At 38.3% G+C, this 26,269-nt stretch overlaps 1 protein-coding gene across 2 annotated transcripts; it reads left to right on the top strand.

Annotated features, from left to right (window-relative positions):
* Positions 1 to 262: 262 nt before the first annotated feature.
* Positions 263 to 22,598, top strand: LOC125240265 (nitrilase and fragile histidine triad fusion protein NitFhit). 2 transcript variants are annotated; one of them, XM_048148121.1, is made up of 11 exons: positions 263 to 374; positions 4,572 to 4,739; positions 6,256 to 6,414; positions 7,950 to 8,145; positions 9,422 to 9,554; positions 10,109 to 10,324; positions 11,092 to 11,274; positions 15,962 to 16,076; positions 19,220 to 19,297; positions 21,496 to 21,581; positions 22,338 to 22,598. In XM_048148121.1, exons 1-11 carry the CDS (start codon positions 369 to 371, stop codon positions 22,438 to 22,440), a joined length of 1,443 nt encoding a protein of 480 aa, XP_048004078.1. In that variant the 5' UTR covers positions 263 to 368; the 3' UTR covers positions 22,441 to 22,598. The 2 variants fall into 2 exon arrangements, with proteins under 2 accessions (XP_048004078.1, XP_048004079.1); XM_048148122.1 differs by lacking the exons at positions 263 to 374; positions 4,572 to 4,739 and adding an exon at positions 6,441 to 6,626 and having other exon boundaries at positions 6,269 to 6,334.
* The last annotated feature ends 3,671 nt before the right edge of the window (positions 22,599 to 26,269 follow it).

The following is a 26,269-nucleotide window of genomic DNA, read 5'->3' as shown; positions in this document are numbered from 1 at the left end:
CAATACTCACTAGGAGATAAGGTCGCTCTTTTGAATTTTAACCTTTGATTCAAGTGTTTAGTGTTTAGAGACTACCGCACCTGATCGCACCGATTCATAAAAGTGTTTAGAAACTATCGAACTGCACCATGGTGCGGTGAGGTGATCTAGTACCGGTTGTATAATATTGCTTATTTTGGTTTCGGAATGTACGTCTGTTCTTCTCTTACTGTCAATGTCAAAGTCAAAAGTAAGATAAGACCAAGAATCTTGATAAGACAGTCAGTACAAAAATAAACAAAATATTCTAGGATTTTGTAAGGTTTAAACTAGACTTATTAATAATTTTTAATTAGTTTAAATGTTTAGTTTATATTGAACTTTATAGGATGAAGGTAAGAATACAATTTATTGAATTGTCTACCGGTATTGTAGGTTATGACGAAAATTGATAACCTTTGCATCTAAAACGTTCGATAAAGAAAATACTTAAATGATATACAGATAATATATGATGCTTAGATAGCAAGTAGTTAAAAGTAATCCTGTGTCGTAAACGCCTTGGTAGTAATTTGTATCTGTGTATCAAAGTGAATAAAAATAAATTCAATTCTTGTAAATTTTCATGGTTATTTCCTCAGTACAATAGTCACTTAGTTGTGGTTTTCCATGTCTGAAGAGTTCACAGGCTTCAAGTGCAATAAAGATAAATAAAGCGTAAGGACCCCTTAGACATTGAGTAGCGATCGAGTTAGATATACTTCTATATATACTTTATTTATATTTATAAAAACTACATCAGGCGGGCCGTATGCTTGTTTGCCACCGACGTAGTATTAAAAAAAAAAAAAACTAGTGATAACAGAGTAAACAGATAACAAAAACAAAACAAATAATTCACATCTTCGCATTCATTAGTTGAAGAAGTTGGGAATGGCTGCTCCGTTATCAAAACCCAACAGTTTCGCTGCAGGTTTAAATTTGTGACGTGTGCCTCGTATGCACATGCTGGTGGCTCGAATTACAGCAGTGCATATCCTTGTTCTAAGCCAACCGAGAATCGCTTCGCCTAAATTTTTTTTTTAATACTATGTCGGTGGCAAACAAGCATACGGCCCGCCTGATGTAAAGCGGTCGTCGTAACCTATGGACGCCTGCAACTCAAACAGTGTCACAAGCGCGTTGCCACCCTATTAGAAACTTGTACACTCCCTTTTGCTGTGGTAAGTACACAGCAAAAAGGAATGTACAAGTTCTAAGGAGGGTTCGGTTTGCCGACGACTCAAAGACGACTAAATGTTTGACGAAGGAGTTCATTTGTGGTGCGAATACACCATCGATGGAAGTCACGAGAGGGGGGAAGGTAGAATGTTTCGCTTCACAGGCATGTCACATGCTTGAAAATAAATGGACAATAATAATAAAACAAACCACATTTTAATGGTTTACATAATTCTTACATGATTATTCAAGATTTTAGAGATTATTATTAGGGGTAATCAATAACCTTATGTAAGGCTATTATCGATAAAAGGATTGTCGATATTTTTATTTCGTCAAGCACTAACAACTTGTTCGTGCCAAAAAATATCTATACTCTGTCAAACACAGGGTTCGAAAATATCCGATATTTATAATAAATATCATAATATCGGATATTTATGATATATATCCATTTTGTATGGAAGGCATTTTATTTTTTTGTTGCATTATTTATGAATACTACTTTAGATAAGGAAAAATGTAATAAAAAACATAAAATTTAGTAGAAAAACAGTAACAAACACAAAAAAACTATATTTTTAACAATGTTACATTTTTTTAAACCATTTTTATATTGAAATTTTTATAAAAAAATTATAAATATCGGATATTGATATATATCCGATCCTCGCTGGATATATCCAATATATATATCTTGATATATATCCATTGATATATATCCTCGAACCCTGGTCAAACAAGTCTGTCAGTAAATAAGAACAAAGAAAACTATGTATCCTTTTCTCTAGCACCATAAAGAAAAGGATGCATATAGTTTTCTGTATTTACTGACTCTTGTTTGACAGAGTATATTAGGTATAATATACTCTGTCAAAGCACACCCAGGCATGCCTTTCTACAGTGAACTGGTTAATTTTTGTAGTGAACAACAACTATGCATAGTGGACTCTGAACTCTTACCAGCGGACTCTTATACTTATGTCAGCGATAGCCACGGTTGTGCCCGATGGCTTGACCACTGTGTAACTACAGAAGCGGCTAGATTAACAGTTGCTGAAGTCAATATACACTACGACGTGTTTTGGTCCGACCACTTCCCTTTGGAAATAGTATGTTATTTAAATAAAAATATAGCGAAAAATAATATTCAAACCACAGACATGGGAAGTGATATTTGTAGGGGTATAATATGGGGTGAAAGGGAGCTGTCCCAGATAAACGCTTATCGAAATATGTGTAATAGTAAATTAAAAGATGTTGATTTTCCTGGAGAACTAGAACAATGTTGTGATAATGTTTGTTTTAACTCTGATCATAAGGTAATCATAGATAACATGTATGAGTCTATTACAGTGATACTTAAAGAGGCGTCAATTGCTAGTTATCATAAAAAGCACCACCGAGCAGGTCATGTTGCAGGCTGGAATAAACACGTCAGGGAGGCTCACCAAAGGGCGAGGATATGTTTTCAGGAATGGTGCATGTCTGGTAAACCAAGATCAGGCCAATTGTATGAGGAGATGTGCTGCACTAGGAAACGTTTCAAAGCCAAACTTAAGTTCTGTCAAAATGAGAAAGACCAGATTATAATGGATAATATTGCCTCTCATCATCATTCTAAGAACTTTGTACAATTCTGGAAATCGACAAATAGGCTGAACCCTAAAGTGAGCCTTCCGGTAAGTGTTGATAATGTCAGTGAGCCAATTGACATTGCAAACCTCTTTAAGGATCATTTCAAGGTGGAACCTTTGAAGGTGGATGAGCGTCCGCCGGTGCTTGGTGATGGGACTTGTGTGAATAATGCCTCGATTAAAGTCACATCAGAGGAAATAGCGAAGGTCGTACGCCAGATGACGAGAGGTAAATCACCCGGACACGATGGTCTCAGCATTGAGCATCTGCAACATGCGGGCGCTCATCTTCCGAGGGTCCTTGCAATGTTATACACATTATGTATTCGTCATAACTACCTGCCTGAAGACCTAATGAAAACCATAGTGGTGCCGATTGTAAAAAATAAGACTGGTGATGCCTCCGACAGGTCCAACTACAGACCAATCTCTTTGGCAACTATAATGGCTAAAGTATTGGACAGTGTGCTTAACACGCATCTGAATAAGCATATCAACTTGCATGACGCCCAGTTCGGATTTCGACCCGGATTGTCAACTGAATCGGCTGTCCTGTGTCTTAAGCATACTGTTCAATATTACACAAAGAGAAATACGCCAGTTTTTGCTTGTTTTTTGGACTTGTCGAAGGCATTTGACCTTGTGTCTTACAAGTTATTGTGGCATAAGTTACGCAACGAGACTAGTTTACCAGTTGAGTTAACTAACATGTTTGAGTATTGGTACGATCATCAAACAAATAGCGTTAGATGGGCTGGACAGTACTCAGACCCCTATAAAATGGAGTGTGGAGTCCGACAGGGGGATTAACGTCACCCACACTTTTTAATATATATGTAAATGGGTTGATTGAGGAGCTCAGCAGTGCTGGCGTGGGTTGTTCGGTGGACGGCTGTTTTGTCAACAACATCAGCTATGCCGACGATATGGTGCTGCTGAGCCCCTCAATAAATGCATTAAAAATAATGCTGGCTATTTGTGAGAAGTATGCTGTGGCCCATGGGCTCAAATATAATGTCAAAAAGAGTGAGATCTTAGTCTTTAAGTCTGGTACTAAAACGTATCCTATACCATATATTAGTCTAGACGGATCTCCTCTTCAGGCTGTGACAAAATTCAAATATTTGGGCCATTGGATCACTGATACTCTCAGAGATGATGAGGACATAGAAAGAGAACGCAGAGCACTATCAGTTAGAGGTAATATGTTGTCACGCAGGTTTGCGCGCTGTTCCCGAGAGGTGAAGTTAACACTGTTTAAAACTTACTGTCAAAACCTGTACACGTGCAACCTGTGGAGCAACTATACCAAAAGAACTTTTAGTGCTCTGCGTGTTCAATATAACAATGCCTTCAGGGGATTGTTGGGGCTGCCCTGGCGCTGCAGCGCGTCGGGAATGTTCGCCGAGTGGAGCACGGATGGCTTCCACGCAGTGTTGCGTAAGAGGGTGGCGTCATTGTGGCAGCGCGTCAGGGACAGCACCAACACTCTCCTGAGGGTGATTGCAGAAAGGGTTGATGGCCCTCTTATTACTCATTGGATCTCAATGCATGTGAGATCTAACGAGCATTATGTGTTCTACTAACTCTAGCGTAAGATGTTTTATTTTATTGTTCTTTAATTTTATTTTTATTGTGTTATTGTTTTACTAACATTTTGTGTACCTAAATATGGACATCTGTCTGAAATAAAAGATATCATTTCATTTCATTTCATAATCATGATATTTTCAGATATTCCTACTACTGAAACAGTGTACACATCGGCTTATAAGACAGTTCAGTGACGCCATGTCCAAGCACAGGGTAGCCGTGTGTCAGATGACATCCGTGGCCGATAAGGCTGCCAACTTGAAGTGTGTCAGTAAACTAGTCAGCGATGCTTCCAAGGAAAATGTTAAGGTGAACAATATATTTAATACATTTTTAATCACATTTGCTTTTTAAAGGTCTCATTGCGTCTACGTGTACTGAAGAATAATGTACTATTTTATTCCCAAGGGAGTAATGGATTATGTTTTAAAAATTAATACAATTCCGTACAATACTTCAGGCAAAGGATGTTTCAATCAGCCAAAGATTTTTTTTGCACAGCTAAAATTTGACTATTATTATCTACGTGAAATTTACAAAATAAATGTAAAACACACTGAAATACTTGTAAAACATAAAATAAAATGCACTTCATACCGTATAATATTTTTTTATAGCTTAATACTATTAAATTATTAATACTATTAAGCTATAAAAAAATGTTCATACAATTATATATATGTTTTACAATTATTTCAGTGTGTTTTACATTTATTTTGTAAATTTCACGTAGATAAATCGGTATAATTTGCAATTTGGCAGGAAATTGTGACGGCCATAATATCGATTTGCGCTTGACCGCGTTGCCATAGCAACGGGCAGTACAACACCGCCATTCATTGAAGGTTTTGCCTTATGATTTTTAGGGTTCCGTAGTCAACTAGGAACCCTTATAGTTTCGCCATGTCTGTCTGTCCGTCCGTCCGTCCGTCCGTCCGCGGATAATCTCAGTAACCGTAAGCACTAGAAAGCTGAAATTTGGTACCAATATGTATATCAATCACGCCAACAAAGTGCAAAAATAAAAAGGGGAAAGAAATGTTTTATTAGGGCACCCCCCCTACATGTAAAGTGGGGGCTGATATTTTTTTTCATTCTAACCCCAACGTGTGATATATTGTTGGATAGGTATTTAAAAATGAATAAGGGTTTACTAAGATCGTTTTTTGATAATATTAATATTTTCGGAAATAATCGCTCCTAAAGGAAAAAAAAGTGCCTCCCCCCCCTCTAACTTTTGAACCATATGTTTAAAAATATGAAAAAAATTACAAAAGTAGAACTTTATAAAGACTTTCTAGGAAAATTGTTTTGAACTTGATAGGTTCAGTAGTTTTTGAGAAAAATACGGAAAACTACGGAACCCTACACTGAGCGTGGCCCGACACTCTCTTGGCCGGTTTTTTCCTCTGTGTTCTCTTCTCAAATGTGATGAAAAATATTGTGTGTAACTCAGGAGGTAAGGATTTTGTAAACTCGTGTCTATAACTCTCTCCAGTCTGCGGCTGTCGCGAGTTATTAACACTCGTTGACAAAATACCCCTTACCTCCCTTGTTGCACAATATACAATTATTTTTATTTTTCTAAATTACATTTTCTCTATTGTGAAATGTATGAAATTTTAGTATCTATATTTATTGCACAGTAAACAATATACAGTTACAAAAGGCGGACTTAATGCTGGAGATCTAACTAAATATAGCCTTATTAATCTTATTATAGACACGACACATATACACACGCCTTTATTCTCATGAGGGGTAGGCAGAGTTCATGAAGCTGTTCAAGTCCCAGTGCGACTCTTAATATACAATAATATTTCAGATGATATTCTTCCCAGAAGCCTGCGATTACATTTGTGACAACAAGCAAGACACGTTAAAGTCCGCCGAGCCTATTGTAGGTGGCAGCACTGTCGACAGCTACAGACAGCTAGCCGTCAAACACAATGTGTGGTTGTCTATGGGAGGACTGCATGAACAGGTATACTGAAACAGAGACTATTGTAGGTGGCAGCACTGTCGACAGATACAGACAGCTAGCCGTCAAACACAATGTGTGGTTGTCTATGGGAGGGCTGCATGAACAGGTATACTGAAACAGAGACTATTGTAGGTGGCAGCACTGTCGACAGATACAGACAGCTAGCCGTCAAACACAATGTCTGGTTGTCTATGGGAGGGCTGCATGAACAGGTATACTGAAACAGAGACTATTGTAGGTGGCAGCACTGTCGACAGATACAGACAGCTAGCCGTCAATCACAATGTGTGGTTGTCTATGGGAGGGCTGCATGAACAATTGAACAGGTATACTGAAACAGAGACTATTGTAGGTGGCAGCACTGTCGACAGATACAGACAGCTAGCCGTCAATCACAATGTGTGGTTGTCTATGGGAGGGCTGCATGAACAGGTATACTGAAACAGAGACTATTGTAGGTGGCAGCACCGTCGACAGCTAGCCGTCAAACACAATGTGTGGTTGTCTATGGGAGGGCTGCATGAACAGGTATACTGAGACACATCCAACTTGTCAGTACAACTAGAGTACAAAGCGGGAAATCAAATGTTCTATGGGGTAGTCAAATCTTCACTTTTTTGCAAGCTTTTATTCAACTTGCCTTAGTGTGCGTCAAAACGTAGAAGCTAAATTTGACCCACTTCCCGGTTTCCGATTGAGCTGAAATTTTGCACACATATATAAATCACGTGACAATGCAATATTATGGTATCATGGAGCTGATCTGATGATGGAGCAGAAAGGTGGTCATAGGAACTCTGTCATGAAACGTCGTAACCCCATCGAGTAAGGGGTTTTTAGAAACGTCTCGGAGAGCAGTAGATGACTGTTGAAAGAAAAGTACACTTGGTGATAAAAGCTTGAGCCAAAAAGCGAAACTCGCATTAAAAGAGTGTAAAACCACAAAATTAAAATTTTGAAAAAACCCCCGACCGCGACATAGTGGACCGATTTTCATGAAACATGGCTAAGAACACTCCCGACTAACTCAGCTTCGCAGACAAAAAAAACTAAATCAAAATCGGTTCATCCGTTCGAGAGCTACGATGCCACAGACAGACAGACAAACAGACAGACAGATAGATATACACACGGACAGACACGTCAAACTTATAACACCCCGTCGTTTTTACGTCGGGGGTTAAAAACTTATTTATTTGCCGGTTTTTCAGCCTTTTCAGTATATTTTAGAAGTTTTTATAAAATAAATAAATAAATATTATAGGACATTCTTACACAGATTGACTGAGGCCCACGGTAAGCTCAAGAAGGCTTGTGTTGTGGGTACTCAGCAACGATATATATAATATATAAATACTTATATACAATACATAGAAAACATTCATGACTCAGGAACAAATATCTGTGCTCATCACACAAATAAATGCCCTTACCGGGATTCGAACCCGGGACCGCGGCGTAGCAGGCAGGGTCACTGCCGACTGCGCCAGACCAGTCGTCAATAATACAAATATAATTACAAACATTAATTTCAGAACAAAGAAGACCCAACAAAGATATACAACACACACATAATAATAAACAACACCGGTGATATAGTTCAGCAGTACAGGAAACTGCATCTCTTCGATGTTGAGATCCCGGAGAGGAATGTGCGGCTGAAGGAAAGCGACTTCTGCAGCCCGGGGCAGCATATTGTGGCGCCTGTGGAGACACCTGTCGGGAGCATAGGTATGATTTTTATTTATTTATTTATTTATTTAAACTTTATTGCACAAAAGAACAACTTAATGTACAAAAGGTGAACTTAATGCCATGAGGCATTCTCTACCAGTCAACCTTTGGGCAAAGCAGAGAAGATTGTAGGCGGTGCATTAAGAGACCAATTTTGAAATATCAATCAAAAGCTTAGACATATAATATATTAACGTACATACGATTACATACTATTTTTACATAAATAACGATAGGTTATATAATACATAGGTACTCATATATATAAATTATTTTACAAGCTTTTATTCAACTGGCCTTGTTAGTATGTTAGTATTTTTTTTTATTATAAAAGTACATCCACATCATATATATTGTAAATTACATAACAAACATTCAAACAGATATTAAGTACTGATATACGAGTACATGACAATTACGGAGTACATCAGCAGTTCTCGAAAAGTTTGTACAAAAATTAAGGAAAAAGTTAAATTTGTTTTTATTAATTCCTATTTTGTTACCAAGATTTGGTTGATGAATTGAGATTTTATTAAGTTTTATTTCGTCATTAAGGTTATCTAGTATCTGTATTTTCCTAATTATAACAATTAAACCGTATATATCTTACGAAAGTCGACTTATATTACTAAATGTTGGTAACAAAATAGGATCAATTAAAATTTGCTGACGTGGCTATGTACAAAGTTGCCGGGAATTGCTGACACCGTGTTTCACTTTACACTCAAAACCTGAAAACCGTTTGTTCAGAATCGAGAGTAGAATCGATTGAGCTATATCTTGATGGGGGTAATTTTTTTTTTTTAATTTGTATTATTAGTTATTTTTGACGTGCCCATTCTACAAATTCGTAATACAACAGTGTGCATATCGCATTGCTAGAGGTTGTATACCTTTTTCAGTATTTAGGGGTATTCATACTGGCTGGTTACTTGGACGACTATTTTTTCCGCTACGAGTTTGACGTTGTTTGTCAGTTTAATTTTAATGTTTACCTCTAATAAGTCATAAGTTATAACAAATTGAACTCGTACCTAATTACAACCTTGTTATTTTAAATATTGGGTTTAAATTTGCTTACTGAGATTATCTGTCCAATTTGAAGTTTGCTGTGACAAAGCTTTAAAGTGTTTTACAGTGACATTATGGTAAACCTTATGTCGTTGCAGTAACGTACACAAATAAGTAGTTTTAAGGTTTATGATGGTAGCTAACAGTAACTCTCTATAATACTTGATCCTCTTTGGTAATAATAATATGTTTGACTTGACAGGCATGGCTATATGCTACGACATGCGTTTTCCCGAGCTAAGCACAGCGCTGACAGTACTACGAGCGCAGCTCCTAACATTCCCGTCTGCCTTCACACAAGCTACTGGAGAAGCTCACTGGCACACACTCTTAAGGTAAAGAAGGTTCTATAACCTAACCACAAAATCAAATTTCATGAGTAACTATCGCGGTAACCGAAGACAATATCACAAAATTAAAATTTTGAAAAAACCCCCGACCGTCACATAGTGGACCGATTTTCATGAACCATGGCTAAGAACACTCCCGACTAACTCAGCTTTCAGACAAAAACAACTAAATCTAAATCGCTTCAACCGTTTGGGAGCTACGATGCCACAGACAGACACACACACAAACAGACAGACAAACAGACAGACAGACAGACAGATAGACACGTCAAACTTATAACACCCCGTCGTTTTTGCTTCGGGGGTTAAAAAATATGAAAAAAATCACAATAGTTGAACTTTATAAAGACTTTCTAGGAAAATTGTTTTGAACTTGATAGGTTTAGTAGTTCTTGAGAAAAATACGGAAAACTACGGAACCCTACACTGAGCGTGGCCCGACACGCTCGTGGCCGCTTTTTTTTTAAATTTAAATTTTGTGGGTTATCTTATACGTAGTTATTTATGTGTTATTAATTTATATGCTACTTTATTTTTAGAGCTCGAGCGATAGAGAATCAATGCTACGTAATAGCCGCCGCGCAAGTGGGTGCACATAATACCAAGCGACGGAGCTACGGTCATGCGCTCTGCGTAGACCCTTGGGGACGGGTGCTGGCTGATTGTGGGGAGGACACGGGGTTCCAAGTGGCGGAGATAGATCTGGACGCGTTGGACGATGTACGGGGAAATATGCCAGTGTTTAGCCATAGAAGGTAAGTTTTTTTTTATGGGTTAGGAGGCAAACGAGCAGACAGGTCGCCTGGTGGTAAGCGATCACCTCCGCCCATGGACACCCGAAACACCAGAGGTGTTGGAGGTGCGTTGCCGGCCTTTAAGATGGGTGTACGCTCTTTTCTTGAAGATTTGAAGGTCGTGTCGGTCCGGAAATATCGCAGGCGACAATTCATTCACAGTTTAGCTGTGCGGGGCAAGAAGTTGACGACTGGTCTGCCCTAGTGACCCTGCTACGCCGCGGTCCCGGGTTCGAATCCCGGTGAGGGTATTTATTTGTGTGATGAATATGATTTGTTCTTGAGTCATGGATGTTTTCTATGTATTTGTATATTATATCGTTGTCTGCGTACCCGCGTCACGAGCTATCTTGAGCTTACTGTGGGACTCGGGCAATCTGTGTACTTGGCAACCAATTGTTTGTAATAACCGTCTGTGATTGGTCGATAACGCGATAGATAAAAAAATGTGTTTCAGATGCAGACAAATTCGCCAGGTATCGCAAATTAGTATAGAAATTGTATGAAGTTCTATTTTTGAAATTATTACAATTAACTAAAGTCAACTATAATGAGATTATTAATAATTGAGTCGGAACTGCTATAGAGTATCCAACACTGAAAAGTTAGCACTTATAGTTTAGTCTGTGGTGTCCTAATTGACAGATTACAGTAGACAAGTAGAAAAAATACTAAAATATTATTTAATTAGTCGTCTCGCCTATTATTCATCAGCATTTTCTTTCCAGAAAAGACGTATACTCCCTCTACGCACTGAGCCTCCGCACTGCCGGCCTCCAGCCCCCCTCCCCCTCCCCCGCGCCGCGCACCCCCCCGCCCGCGGGCCCCTCGAGACAATTCGGTCACGTGAGCGTACCCGAGACATGCGTCTTCTATACCAGCGAGTTGAGTTACGCTTTCGTTAATCTGAGGTAAGTTATCTCTAACACAAACTCTTGTCTTCTATACCAGCGAGTTGAGTTACGCTTTCGTTAATCTGAGGTAAGTTATCTCTAACACAAACTCTTGTCTTCTATACCAGCGAGTTGAGTTACGCTTTCGTTAATCTGAGGTAAGTTATCTCTAACACAAACTCTTGTCTTCTATACCAGCGAGTTGAGTTACGCTTTCGTTAATCTGAGGTAAGTTATCTCTAACACAAACTCTTGCTGTCACTGTCTAATGTAACGCTAGTATTATACGTTGCATTCTGAAATGCACCTTGATACAAAAGTTCGATTTAGGAAAATGAAAAGTGTACAGAATTCGCGACCTCACTGATAACTTTTGGTCGAGCCCCCTGCTCGCGGGACCCTCGAGACAACTCGGCCACGTGAGAGTACCCGAGACATGCGTCTTCTATACCAGCGAGTTGAGTTACGCTTTCGTCAATCTGAGGTAAGTTATCTCTAACACAAACTTTTGCTGTCAATGTCTAATGTAACGCTAGTATTCTGAAATGCACCTTGATACAAAAGTTCGATTTAGGAAAATGAAAAGTGTACAGAATTCGCGACCTCACTGATAACTTTTGGTCGAGCCCCTTGCCCGCGGGACCCTCGAGACGACTCTGCCACGTGAGAGTACCCGAGACTTGCGTCTTCTATACCAGCGAGTTGAGTTACGCTTTCGTTAATCTGAGGTAAGTTATCTCTAACACAAGCTCTTGCTGTCACTGTCTAATGTAACGCTAGTATAGGCTACTAGACTCGTATCGAATTTAGCATATCAAGTTATTGTTTTCTGTAGTATTTGACTTGAGAAATCAATATTTATAGCTTGCGGGGATTAAAAGTGCGTGATGACTGCGTATTTTTAATTAAAGATGTGTGTATGTTTTTTTTAAATTATGGATCCGAAAACGGTGTTGGCCATTGGAGTGACGTCACATAATTCAAATCAACTATGGTAATTAGAGGTACTAATCTAATCTCCGTAGAAGCAACCTCTATTGTATTAAAATTCATAGTCGTTGCTCAGCTGTGACAGTGTCATATATTTTTTCTAAATATACTGACGTCATGTCATAGATATTCTATAGATTAATATGGCTGATGTTGTTTTTGCCTGATCACGTAAAAGTAAACTTTAAATAATTTTTTTGCACGTTTTTAAGTCGTAATAAAATATGGTAAATTTTTTTTCGTTTAATTAGACAGTAATTAATAATATAAGACATACTTTGAAAAGGGGTCAAGTAGCCTATTATACGTTGCATTCTGATATGCACCTTGATACAAAAGTTCGATTTAGGAAAATGAAAAGTGTACAGAATTCGCGACCTCACTGATAACTGCTAGTCGAGCCCCCTGCCCGCGGGACCCTCGAGACAACTCGGCCACGTGAGAGTACCCGAGACATGCGTCTTCTATACCAGCGAGTTGAGTTACGCTTTCGTCAATCTGAGGTAAGTTATCTCTAACACAAACTCTTGCTGTCACTGTCTAATGTAACGCTAGTATTATAAATGGGAACGATGCGAAATATCAAACTACGAATACTAATATAATAATGTTAATTTTAATATACTATATAATAATTATGTACCTAAATCAATTGTGACGTGTAATATGTAACAATATTATAAATAAATGAGTATGAGTACGTTGCATTCTGAAATGCACCTTGATACAAAAGTTCGATTTAGGAAAATGAAAAGTGTACAGAATTCGCGACTTCACTGATAAGTTTTGGTCGAGCCCCTTGCCCGCGGGACCCTCGAGACAACTCGGCCACGTGAGCGTACCCGAGACTTGCGTCTTCTATACCAGCTAGTTGAGTTACGCTTTTGTTAATCTGAGGTAAGTTATCTCTAACACAAACAGAACTCTTTGTCTTCTATACCGACGACCGGTCTGGCTCAGTCGGTAGTGACCCTGCCTGCTAAGCTGCGGTCCTGGGTTCGAATCCCGGGAAGGGTATTTATTTGTGTGATGAGCACAGATATTTGTTCCTCAGTCATGGATGTTTTCTATGTAAATAAGTATGCAGGGTGTCCACTTTCTGGAAAGTCAGGGAAAGTCAGGGAAAAGTCAGGGAAGCTCATAGTGGTCATGGAAAGTCAGGGAAAGTCAGGGAAATGATTTGGGGGTCAGGGAAAAACTTGGCACCAAGAAAAAAAATCAAAAAGTATTTAAAAAATAATATGATTTCTTGGGTTGACCACATCCATGACAGCAAAGATCGATTCCCAGTAGTGATTTTAAGGCAACTTAAAATTGTCACTTTAGACTTTTCATTACAAGTATAGTACCTGGCCTCCATCCCAGTGATTGCTAATGAGAGATGTCAGGGATATCTTCATGCTCTAGCTGACCTTAATTTATCTGGCCCAAAATCGTAAATGTGGAAAAATCCAGATTTTTTTTTACATTGCGTGCCCTACCCACATATTCCAAAATGGCGAAGGAGGTCGGGAATAAATTCAGTTATTGTGATTCAGATTAAATGGAAAGCTGCACCACAATGTCACCATATACAACATTCATAATTTGCTTTTGCTATGGCGATGTGAAAACGACAAAGACAAAGTTACGTCGCTGTCAAAATTCTAAGTATCTATCCGACAATCCAAAGCGGAGTTCCTCATAAAGCCAATGGCGCATAACGTCACATAGAGGCATCATAGAGGCACAATTTTGTATGAGTCAAAGGAGCATAGGAGGATAATAAGCGTGACGATGAGAGAACTTCAAAATACTTGGAAACCTAAAGGCATGTAGTGGCAAAACACCTAAATGGGCATCCCGACGCTGACAACAAAGAAAAAATTTCGCGCTCGCTTCACTCGCGTTCAGTCTTTTCCATTTCATTCACTTCAATTCCCTTTATTTTTCGTGATAGTTTCATGAAATTTAAGATTTTTTGGAAAGTTTCCGCAACTTGCTCATAACTACTCTGCTCTGATAGACTAGGTACTCCATTTTGTTTCCTATGTTATGTACATAATAACTACTATCAGCCCTAGGGACGTATAAAAGTGGAAAAATTTTCGCGCTCGCTGCGCTCGCGATGTTTTTTTCTAGTGTAGATTACCCAAGGGCTCAGAACCTCAAACTATAACCAAAAGTAAATGGCAATAACTACCAACTACAGATTTCGTTAATGTTAGATTTATAAAACCGTAGGTATAAAAGTATGAACTGCCTTGCTAATTTTATTATTTCATACTTTAAAAAACAAACATTTTCCAGAAAAAAACATCTGTGACAGACGGACAGACAGACGCACAAGTGATCCTATAAGGATTCCGTTTTTCCTTTTTGTAAAAACTTATTTTTTTCAGGTTTATTTTTTTCAAGACAGAAAAAAACCGTTTTTTTGCAACTCTAAGCTAAAGTGGTAATAGTTGAATGAAAATTTGGTCAGGGAAATTTTATTAATGGTCATGCAAAGTCAGGGAAAAGTCAGGGAATTTTTTTTGGGTTTAGTAGTGCATGGACACCCTGGTATGTATTTATCTATTTAAGTATGTATATCGTCGCTTAGCACCCATAGTACAAGCTTTGCTTAGTTTGGGGCTAAGTTGATCTGTGTAAGGTGTTCCCAATATTTATTTATTATTTATTATTATACCAGCGAGTTGAGTTACGCTTTCGTTAATCTGAGGTAAGTTATCTCTAGTTAATTTTCATCTATCTCCACTTAAAAAATCATGTCAATTTGTCGCTCCGTTTTGCCATGAAAGGCCGACAAACAAACATACACACACACTTTCCCATTTATAATATTAGTATGGACTAGCTTTTGCCCGCGGCTTCGCTCGCGTTAAATTCGGAAATTTCTGAATGCTCCATACAAACTTCCACCCCCCAGTTTTAGGAAAATGGGGGGTTAAAAAGAGACAAAAGGTAGCCTATGTCACTCTCCATCCCTTCAACTATCTGCACCTAAAAAATTACGTCAATTCGTCGCTCCGTTTTGCTGTGAAAGACGGACAAACAGACACACACTTTCCCATTTATACTATTAGTATGGATAATGAGGTCAATGTTATCTTTATGACATAAATTATTATTATTTGTTTGTATTTTCCATATCTCGGGACCATGGGGTCCCGGACCTTTGGGAGGCATGCGTGGGGCCGAAGCCAACAGCACAGAGGCCCTTTAAGACATTTTAATCTAAAGGCAAGGGATACTCGTGGCGGATACCATCAACGAGCGGACAATGTGATACACCCGAAGATGGTCCCCGCCAGGTGCAAAGACTATTGCAGTGCAATAGTCTTATCAATTATCAATTATTATTACATTTCGGAGAGTGCGCTGAGGAACTGTACAACCTTGTTCCTCCGTCCCCATTTCACCATAGGACCACTAGACAATCGGCAATGCGGCATCGCTTCATGGTCAGTATTCCAAAAATACGCACTAAGCGTTTCGCTTCCACATTTCTTTTGCGAACCGCCAAGGAGTGGAATGCCCTGCCTGAGTCTGTGTTTCCGCACGAGTACAACCCAGGTCTATTTAAAGCGAGAGTAAATAGGTATCTCATAGGTAAGCGTGCTCCACCGTAGACCGCATCATCACTTACCATCAGGTCGTGGTCAAAAGTCTACCTATCCATACTAAAAAAAAAAAAGTATTAGTATGGATAAGTATGGATTTGTTTTCTCAGATGTGTGACGCCGGGGCACGTACTGGTGGCGCCGAAGCGGTGTGCTGAGCGCCAGGAAGACCTCACAGATGAGGAGGCTCAAGATTTCTACAGCACCATACGAAGAGTGCAAAAGGTACCAGTAACATACATACATACAATCACGCCTGTTTCCCATAGGGGTAGGCAGAGATCACGGATTTCCATTTACTACGATCCTGACAAATCACTTTCGCTTCACACACTTTCATAACGTTTCTCATACACGCTCGTCGGTTTCGAGTACTTCTGACCTGGCCTTTTTGCAATATTTCCCCGATTTGAACAAGAAAAGTTCGCCTAGGTCTTCCACTTCCAACTGACCCTTCCACTCTTTTTTCATATACTTTCTTCGTTACTCTCCTCTCATCCATCCTCTCTACATGCCAGAACCACCTTAACATACCCATCTCAATCTTTGTCACCACATCTACATCCACTCCGCACTTACCAGTAGCCACTTAGGTACCAGTAAATCTCAATAAAAGCTATGAAACTAGGCTCTGTGAGCTGTAAACCTTTGCGATGTGCTTAGGAAATACAAAAGTGAAAAAACCGGCCAAGAGCGTGTTGGGCCAGGCTCAGTGTAGGGTTCCGTAGTTTTCCGTATTTTTCTCCAAAACTACGGAACCTATCAAGTTCAAAACAATTTTCCTAGAAAGTCTTTATAAAGTTCTACTTTTGCAATTTTTTTCATATTTTTTAAACATATGGTTCAAAAGTTAGAGGGGGGGGGGACGCACTTTTTTTTTTCCTTTAGGAGCGATTATTTCCGAAAATATTAATATTATCAAAAAACCGGCCAAGAGCGTGTCGGGCCACGCTCAGTGTAGGGTTCCGTAGTATTCCGTATTTTTCTCAAAAACTACTGAACCTATCAAGTTCAAAACAATTTTCCTAGAAAGTTTTTATATAGTTCTACTTTTGTGATTTTTTTCATATTTTTTAAACATATGGTTCAAAAGTTAGAGGGGGGGGGGGACGCACTTTTTTTCCTTTAGGAGCGATTATTTCCGAAAATATTAATACTATCAAAAAACGATCTTAGTAAACCCGTCTTAATTTTTAAATACCTATCCAACAATATATCACACGTTGGGGTTGGAATGAAAAAAAAAATCAGCCCCCACTTTACATGTAGGGGAGGTACCCTAATAAAACATTTTTCTCTATTTTTTATTTTTGCACTTTGTTGGCGTGATTGATATACATATTGGTACCAAATTTTAGCTTTCTAGTGCTAACGGTTACTGAGATTATCCGCGGACGGACGGACGGACGGACAGACAGACAGACATGGCGAAACTATAAGGGTTCCTAGTTGACTACGGAACCCTAAAAACGATCTTAGTAAACCCTTATTCATTTTTGAATACCTATCCAACAATATATCCCACGTTGGGGTTGGAATGAAAAAAAAATCAGCCCCCACTTTACATGTAGGGGAGGTACCCTAATAAAACATTTTTTTCCATTTTTTATTTTTGCACTTTGTCGGCGTGATTGATATACATATTGGTACTAAATTTCAGCTTTCTAGTGCTAACGGTTACTGAGATTATCCGCGGACGGACGGACGGACGGACGGACGGACAGACAGACATGGCGAAACTATAAGGGTTCCTAGTTGACTACGGAACTCTTAAAAACGATTTTAGTAAACCCTTATTTATTTTTAAATACCTATCCAACAATATATCACACGTTGGGGTTGGAATGAAAAAAAAATCTGTCCCCACTTTACATGTAGGGGGGGTACCCTAACAAAACATTTTTTTCCACTTTTTATTTTACCACTTTGTCGGCGTGATTGATATTGGTACCAAATTTCAGCCTTCTAGTGCTAACGGTTACTGAGATTATCCGCGGACGGACGGACAGACAGACATGGCGAAACTATAAGGGTTCCTAGTTGACTACGGAACCCTAAAAACCGGCCAAGAGCGTGTCGGGCCACGGTCAGTGTAGGGTTCCGTAGTTTCCCGTATTTTTTTCAAAAACTGCTCAACCTATCAAGATCAAAATAATTTTCCTAGAAAGTCTTTATAAAGTTCTACTTGTTTGATTTTTTTCATATTATTTAAACTTATGGTTCAAAAGTTAGAGGGGGGGGGGACACTTATTTTACCACTTTGTCGGCGTGATTGATATACATATTGGTACCAAATTTCAGCTTTCTAATGCTAACGGTCACTGAGACAGACAGACATGGCGAAACTATAAGGGTACCGAACTATTGTTGACTTTGGAACCCGAAAAAACACTTAAATCTGTCATTATCACGGTCAAGTCACGATGATCTTAAGCGCCATATATGCTATTGGCGCACAAGTCCTTTATGGCAATTTCCGTATTCTGAAAAAATCCAAAAATCGATTGACAAAAAGAAATATTGAATCTGCTCAAGAAATTTCACGACAATCGATTGAGAATTTCGACCCGTAGAGAACATCCAACAAAATGCGATGAAGGATTATCTTAGACTTATATATATTGACCGGGATATAGACCGTGATTACCTTTTTAGGGTTCCGTAGTCAACTAGGAACCCTTATAGTTTCGCCATGTCTGTCTGTCCGTCCGTCCGCGGATAATCTCAGTGACCGTTAGCACTAGAAAGCTGAAATTTGGTACCAATATGTATATCAATCACGCCGACAAAGTGGAAAAAAATGTTTTGTTAGGGTACCCACCTTACATGTAAAGTGGGGACTGATTTTTTTTCATTCCAACCCCAACGTGTGATATATTGTTGGATAGTTATTTAATAAAAATGAATAAGGGTTTACTAAAATCGTTTTTTGATAATATTAATATTTTCGGAAATAATCGCTCCTAAAGGAAAAAAAAAGTGTGTCCCCCCCTCTAACTTTTGAACCATATGTTTAAAAAATATGAAAACAATCACAAAAGTAGAACTTTATAAAGACTTTCTAGGAAAATTAGTTTGAACTTGATACGTTCAGTAGTTTTTGAGAAAAATACGGACAACTACGGAACCCTACACTGAGCGTGGCCCGACACGCTCTTGGTCGATTTTGATTTTTGTCGAGCTCCCGATATTTCTACGCAGTTGCATGCATCATGATTCATGAAAATAACCGTGAATTTCAAAACTCTTAAGGATTAGATATCAATAAAATACTCTTATTCATAACTTTTTTAGTTTAAACTGTATAGTCACACAAGAAATAAAATATTCTGCCAGACACACGACATTACAGAACGTATTTTTTTCAGTTAATGGAGAAAGTCCACAACACAGAATCGTGTACGGTAACGATACAAGACGGGCCGGACGCGGGACAAACTGTTAAGGTATTTCTCGATGTTTGATTTTCGGCTAGATGGCGCTAATATTAATATTTGTATTTTAATTAAATAAATATGTAATGTTAATTTTAAGTCACTAATATAGCTTAAGTGTTATATGTTAGTACTAATATTATATGGGCCCTGCCTGAAATAAACAAATTTTATTTTATTTATTTTATTTATTTAACACATAGCAAGCTAAGAATATGGGCGAAATTGACAAAAATGAAATTTAAAAGTTTTAAGCCTGTGTCGAGAGATGGCAGTCTATGCACTGTGATTACACATTTTACTTAATTTACTTTGACAGTAACTCTCTATAAAATTAAAATTTTGAAAAAACCCCCGACCGCGACCTAGTGGACCGATTTTCATGAAACATGGCTAAGAACACTCCCGACTAACTCAGCTTTCAGACAAAAAAAACTAAATCAAAATCGGTTCATCCGTTCGAGAGCTACGATGCCACAGACAGACACACACACAGACAGACAAACAGACAGACAGACAGACAGACATACACACAGACAGACACGTCAAACTTATAACACCCCTTCGCTTTTGCGTCGGGGGTTAAAAACTCGATCCTCTTTGACCAGTGCCTTCTTAAAAAAAAAAAATATTCAGCAAATAGGCCACAGCACAGACCAACCCCTATAGACATCTATTACAAGACGACTCGCGGTCGCCAGCCTTCCTAGTATTTGCACTAATATAAGCGCGGGCGCTCGCCGTGCCCGATCAGTATCGACCAAGTAACAGACCCGAAAGCAGCGCGTGTTTTTCGCACAAAAAAATTGGAAAAGGGTATTTTGATGCCTTAAAGATGTCCACCTGTAGTGTGAAATGGTGTGGAAAGGTAACAAGAAGCTCAAATTTAAAAACAGACGGCATTACATTCCACAAATAAGTCATATTTATAATTTATTCAGAGCCGGCATAGGTCAACTTACATTGGCCACTTACGCGTCAGTAGAGGGACAGTCATACTTCTGTCCCTTTTCATCTGGCGCGACTGCCCGCCGTCCTTGAAACGGCCAATCACAGCGCGCTTAACACATTCCCCGCCCGCTCCTCGCACCCCAAACACTGGTGACTCGTATCGCGAACCAAATATACAAGACTGCCACTCTATAGGAGGTTCTCTGTGAGGCCACAGGGGCACTTTTACACGTCACATGTACATATTTAGAAAATATTTAAAATTGAGTTGAAATTACAATTGATACTATTATATACTAATTCTAAGTTCTAACTAAAGTTAACTCTATACAATTAATTAGAGATGTAGAAGGTCTCTAAATGTCGAATTACAACCAAGAACTACACTAAATATAAAAAGTACAAATACAAAAAAAAAGTCTAAAATTACTTTAGAGGTGCAAATGACTCTAAATGTCACAACTAAAGATTAAATGTATATCTACTTAATCTAATTCTCCTTAGAGATGTATATGGTCTCCATGAGTCAAAATCATATACAGAGTGGGGCCTGTAACAAAGGCGAAGAATTGAACTCTAGGCTATTCTCCTTATACTGATCAACATTTGTTCGGCGACTTTTGAAAATAACATGTATTTTGATTTTTATCACCCTTGAAAGTTTTTTCTAAGAGGTAATGTACTTATTGCGAATTTTGTTAAGTCTAAAGTGTGACAGACAACGTCAATGACAACAATAATGGCGTACATTGAAGCTAATATTTATTTTGTATGAAAAATTAAAAATTTAAAGACTTCATAATTTTTAAAAGTCACTGAACAAATGTTGATCAGTATAAGGAAAATAGCCTACAGTTCAATTCTTCGCCTTTGTTACAGGCCCCACTCTGTATTTAAAATATTCACTAAAAGAAAGGAAACAAACGACAACCGAACAAAGTGTCCTAATTTAATAAAAATTAGAATTAAAGTTACTAAGTTATAACAGCCCCAGTAAGCTTAAACAGACCGGTCTTCACAGACGGCACCCGTTCACGAGTATGACGCGTATCTCAGCCATCGCTTTCCTCAACCTTTATTCGGGAAGGTGGCGACCCGATCAACGACGCCACCGCAGCAAAGGCTTTTAAGTGTGCATGACATGTTCAAGCTGCCAGGCTAAATTAAATATTCAAATAATAAAACATAGCTGTAAAAATACACTGCCTTTGTTTAATTATATATGAACATTATTTTATTGATAAATTGCATTTTTTCAGCACCTACACTGCCACATAATGCCACGGAAAAGGGGGGATTTCATACAAAACGATCTCATATACCTGGAGCTCGCCAAACACGACCAGTAAGTCTGTCACAGTTACTATTAAGACGCTACAGGAGCGAAAATGCCTAACCTAACTACAAAATTAAAATTTTGAAAAAAACCCCGACCGCGACATAGTAGACCGATTTTCTTGAAACATGGCTAAGAACACTCCCGACTAACTCAGCTTTCGGACAAAAAACAAAACGAAATCTTAATCGGTTCATCCATTCGGGAGCTACGATGCCACAGACAGACAGACAAAGACGGAAGACTGACGTCCCAGCAAAGTGTCTCCGGAGATGTAAACACCACAAAACTACCCGATATTAATTTATGTAAATGTTCGGGTAGGACAAATAAATATAATCTATCTGTTTTTAGGGTTCCGTAGTCAACTAGGAACCCTTATAGTTTCGCCATGTCTGTCCGTCCATCCGTCCGTCCGCGGATAATCTCAGTAACCGTTAGCACTAGAAAGCTGAAATTTGGTACCAATATGTATATATCAATCACGCCAACAAAGTGCAAAAATAAACAATGGAAAAAAATGTTTTATTAGGGTACCCCCCCTACATGTAAAGTGGGAGCTGATATTTTTTTTCATTCTAACCCCAACGTGTGATATATTGTTGGAAGGTATTTAAAAATGAATAAGGGTTTACTTAAATTATTTTTTGATAGTATTAATATTTTCGGAAATAATTGCTCCTAAAGGGAAAAAAAAGTGTCCCCCGCCCCTCTAACTTTTGAACCATATGTTTGAAAAATACGAAATGTACTATTTCTTCACAGGTTCTCATCAACCCATCCGGCAAAGCCGCCGCGTAGTCTACAAGAAATGGAGACCGAAGCCGCGTCACTGAGGGAATTCCTACTCACTTTCGACGCTAATTGAGAAATTTACTACTTTTAAGTATCTTAAGAGGAAACGGTAGTGAAAATGCTAAAATGGAAAGAAGCCCCCCTTTCAACTTGGGAATTTTAGTTAAATAGAAAATTGTCCATTAAGAACAACTCAGTCAAAAGATATTTCAAAAAAATCTTTAAAATCGAGGTTCCGCTCTCGACTCTTTCCTCCTTCAAAACTTAATCAATCGGAACGAAATTTGAGAATCTGAATAACAATGAAATAATCTATGTCGGACCGTTTAGCTTTTTTGGTTAATTGTTACCAATCTTGAGTATCACACCTTTTTTTGCGCCACAATGAAAAAGGCCGTTTTTGGAAATTTTTGATTGGCTCTAGAGTCTTTAAAAAGCAGAATATCAAAAAAATCAAATCGGTCCGACACAGATAAAAATAATAACAATCTGTGTTGAAAAAATAATTGCTCTATCTTCAAAAACCAGGGAGGAAATAGTCGAGAGCGTTTGTATGGAGAATTGACCCCTACCGTATCATCTTAATATTGATCGGAAAAAAACACTTGTTCACAGAGGCCTTACGCCTTGGAAAAATACTACAACTGATATTATGAAGTAAGTATAGGTAAGTTTAACTAACTGCTGATTAATATTGTCTTCGGTTACCGCGATAGTTACTCATGAAATAAAACTATGGAAACGGATTATATCGCGTATAATGAATTTACAATTTACCGACGTTTCGAACACTTTACAGCATTCGTAATCAACGGGTGACTGAGGAAAAATAACTGTTGATTATATATTATATGTATAATGTAGTGATCTTAATTTGACCAAGGAAAAGAGCCAAATCTTGAATTTATTGCGTGTAGTAATATATACAGTCAGCAGCAGAAGTTCCGTAACGAGCAAGGTGTTCACAATGATCCTAACACGCTCTTATTGTCTTAAAAATAAGATCGTGTCAAGTTCATTTTGAACACCTTGCCCGCTACGGAACTTCTGCTGCTGACTGTACGTGGAAAAAACCGTTTTTTTTTTCGCTAAAACTGGTCAATTTCGAGTTATTGTTAAGTTGAGATTTCTCACTGTCACTTAGGTACATCTAAATTGTTTGTTATTAGATCACAATAGTCCTGTTAAAGCAAGTAAGGGAGAAATCATTATAATACTCGTTATATCACACTGAAAAAGTACTACATTCATGAGCGGTATTTACAGTTGGTTCATCTTTACTTGTCCTATCATGTAAACAAACGAAACGTCAAATATGATCAAAGACAATTACTAGTGATTGGAAATGTCGATAAAATGATGTACGATAATTTGTAAAGAAACGCTGATAACGTCATCTGAGGATTTTCAATTTTACGTCACACAATATCTATGTAAAAACCAAAATTTAATTTGGTTTCGTCGTATTTGCAACAATCCTATGGAAAAGGCTAGTACAGTATTCGATTTATACTTAGTACCTAACATTAACATTAATACAACAAAAAATATACTGATAGTAAAATATTTATTGTAAAGAGGTAGGAAATAAAACGTAAAGAAGTCGGTTAATAAATCTGATAAATTATTGTAATATCAACGCATTTTTTCCAAGCTATACAAACTCAAATCGATCGTTCATAACGATAAGTTGTCATCTCAACATTACGAGTCATAGACAATCTAGACTTCGTAATGTCAGGAGTTTTTGATGTCATCCGTTCGTAATTACAATTATTGATGAAAATCGTTTTAGAAATGATATTTTTCAGTGGTTTTTGGATTGATTTCAATACTTTGTGAGTTTATTTAAGTGTATAATAAGTATAATAACATTTTTAATGATGGTCAATGTGCAATTCCAGATAAAAGTGAGATAATGTTTTCCAGCAGTGTTTGTTTACATGATTGGACAAGTATGGTTGAACTGAGTGTAGGGAATAAGGCACAGACCAATACAACAAGACGGCCCTTACAGGGTGACTCGCGGTCACCAAGCATACGACAAATCAGGTTTATAAAAGTTTGAACGCGTGCGACACCGATCAGTAGCGCCCAAGTATACGACCCGCTAACAGTGTTCGTGTCCGCTCGGGAAAAAATCTTAAATAATCAAATTTGGTTGCAAACAATGGTCTCTTGCAGCATAAAGTGGTGTGGCAAGTCTTCTAACACTTCTACATATAAAAAAGATGGAATAACATTCCACAGTTAAGTCAAATTAATTATTTTGTTGAATATTGTTTATTATCCGCGGAGTTCATTTATACTGGTCAATATGGTTGTACTGAGCGGCGCCGAGGCGCGTCCATCCCTTTTTGCCTAGTTAACAATGCGATATGCTATCCCTTTCACGTAAACGACTAGGGATGGGGCCATGTTAGTTTATGTCTGTTGCGGGAACTTCGTACTGCCGTTCGTACCATGTGCTACCATTTTATGAAATATAAAAGAAAGCAGATTTGTAATTGTGAATAATTATCTAGAATCTGTAGAGTCTGTAGTGTTATTTAGTTGATTGATTAGTTTAGAATATTTAGTTGGTAATTTAACTTAGTAAACGTAAGTAAAAATGCACAGTTTAGTTATTAGTTACTAGAATGATTTTTATTGAGGTGCTATCACAATCATCATCCTCCTTGCGTTATCCCGGCATCGGCATTCGCCACGGCTCATGGGAGCCTGGGGTCCGCTTTGGAAACTAATCCCAAGATTTGGCGTAGGCACTAGTTTTATGAAAGCGACTGCCATCTGACCTTCCAACCCGAAGGGTAACTAGGCCTTATTATAATTTAATTATAATATTATAATTTGTTGCAAAACAAATTCACCACAGTACTGGTACCGGTACCATTGTCTATAATAGACATGTCCCATTCCCATCCCTACTGCTAATCGTAAAGGCGCGCCATTATTTGAAACGACCAATGGCAGCACCGTGCGCGCCCGCCTCACCCCGCAAGGATTGGTGATTTGCGTCTCGAACAATATCGCTTGCAATAGGCTTCTAGTGGGGTGTTCTGTGGAATAAGGCCTCTTAACTTGTTCCCTTAAAATCAGTCTAAGGGCGAATCAACTTTTTGACTAAAAGTTTGAGCGTCTTTGGCGTTACTCAAAATGTCTCTGGAGTTACCAAGAAAAGAACTTTTAATTAATAATTATTATAGGAAATTCTTACACAGATTGACTGAGTCCCACGGTAAGCTCACGGCTTGTGTTGTGGGAACTCAGACAACGATATACATAATATACAAATACTTATTACATACGAGTACATAGGAAACATCCATGACTTAGGAACAAATATCTGTGCTTATCACACAAATAAATGCCCTTACCGGGATTCGAACCCGAGACCGCGGCATAGCAGGCAGGCTAATAAACAAAGTTTGATTTTATTGGGTTTACCAGTGAGGGTCTTGAATATTTTAAACATTTTAACATGCATCTTAAGGTGAAAAGTATAATAGTATTTTGTGCAACAGGCGTTTAAAGGAGGTCAAAAAAGACGAGTGACAACTTGAGGCGAAGCCGAAAATTGTTATTAAGACGCCACGAGTATTTTTGACTCAGTTAAACACCGTTGCATACAATACTTTTCTACGACCATGCACTTAATTTTCTTGAATAATTTTCGTGAAATTCACACTGTTTCCTGTATTTTGACGCAAAGGTTTGAACTGCGCACGCGCGCTGTATCGTTATAACAATGCGTTGCCATGGTTACAGAGCCAAACAATGCGGTTTCCGTTTTTTCGATACTGCGCGCATGCGCGGAAAGCCGGCGGACGCTGGCTTTGGGGAATAAACTTTTATTTAGGGTTTTAAAGATCTATGCACGACCCTGTAAATGACGAACAGTT

Source organism: Leguminivora glycinivorella, chromosome 27 (genome assembly GCF_023078275.1).
Source record: "Leguminivora glycinivorella isolate SPB_JAAS2020 chromosome 27, LegGlyc_1.1, whole genome shotgun sequence".
In the NCBI taxonomy this organism is placed as follows: Eukaryota; Metazoa; Arthropoda; class Insecta; order Lepidoptera; family Tortricidae; genus Leguminivora; species Leguminivora glycinivorella.
Note: the sequence above shows the minus strand (reverse complement) of the source record. Positions and strands in the feature narration are given on the sequence as shown.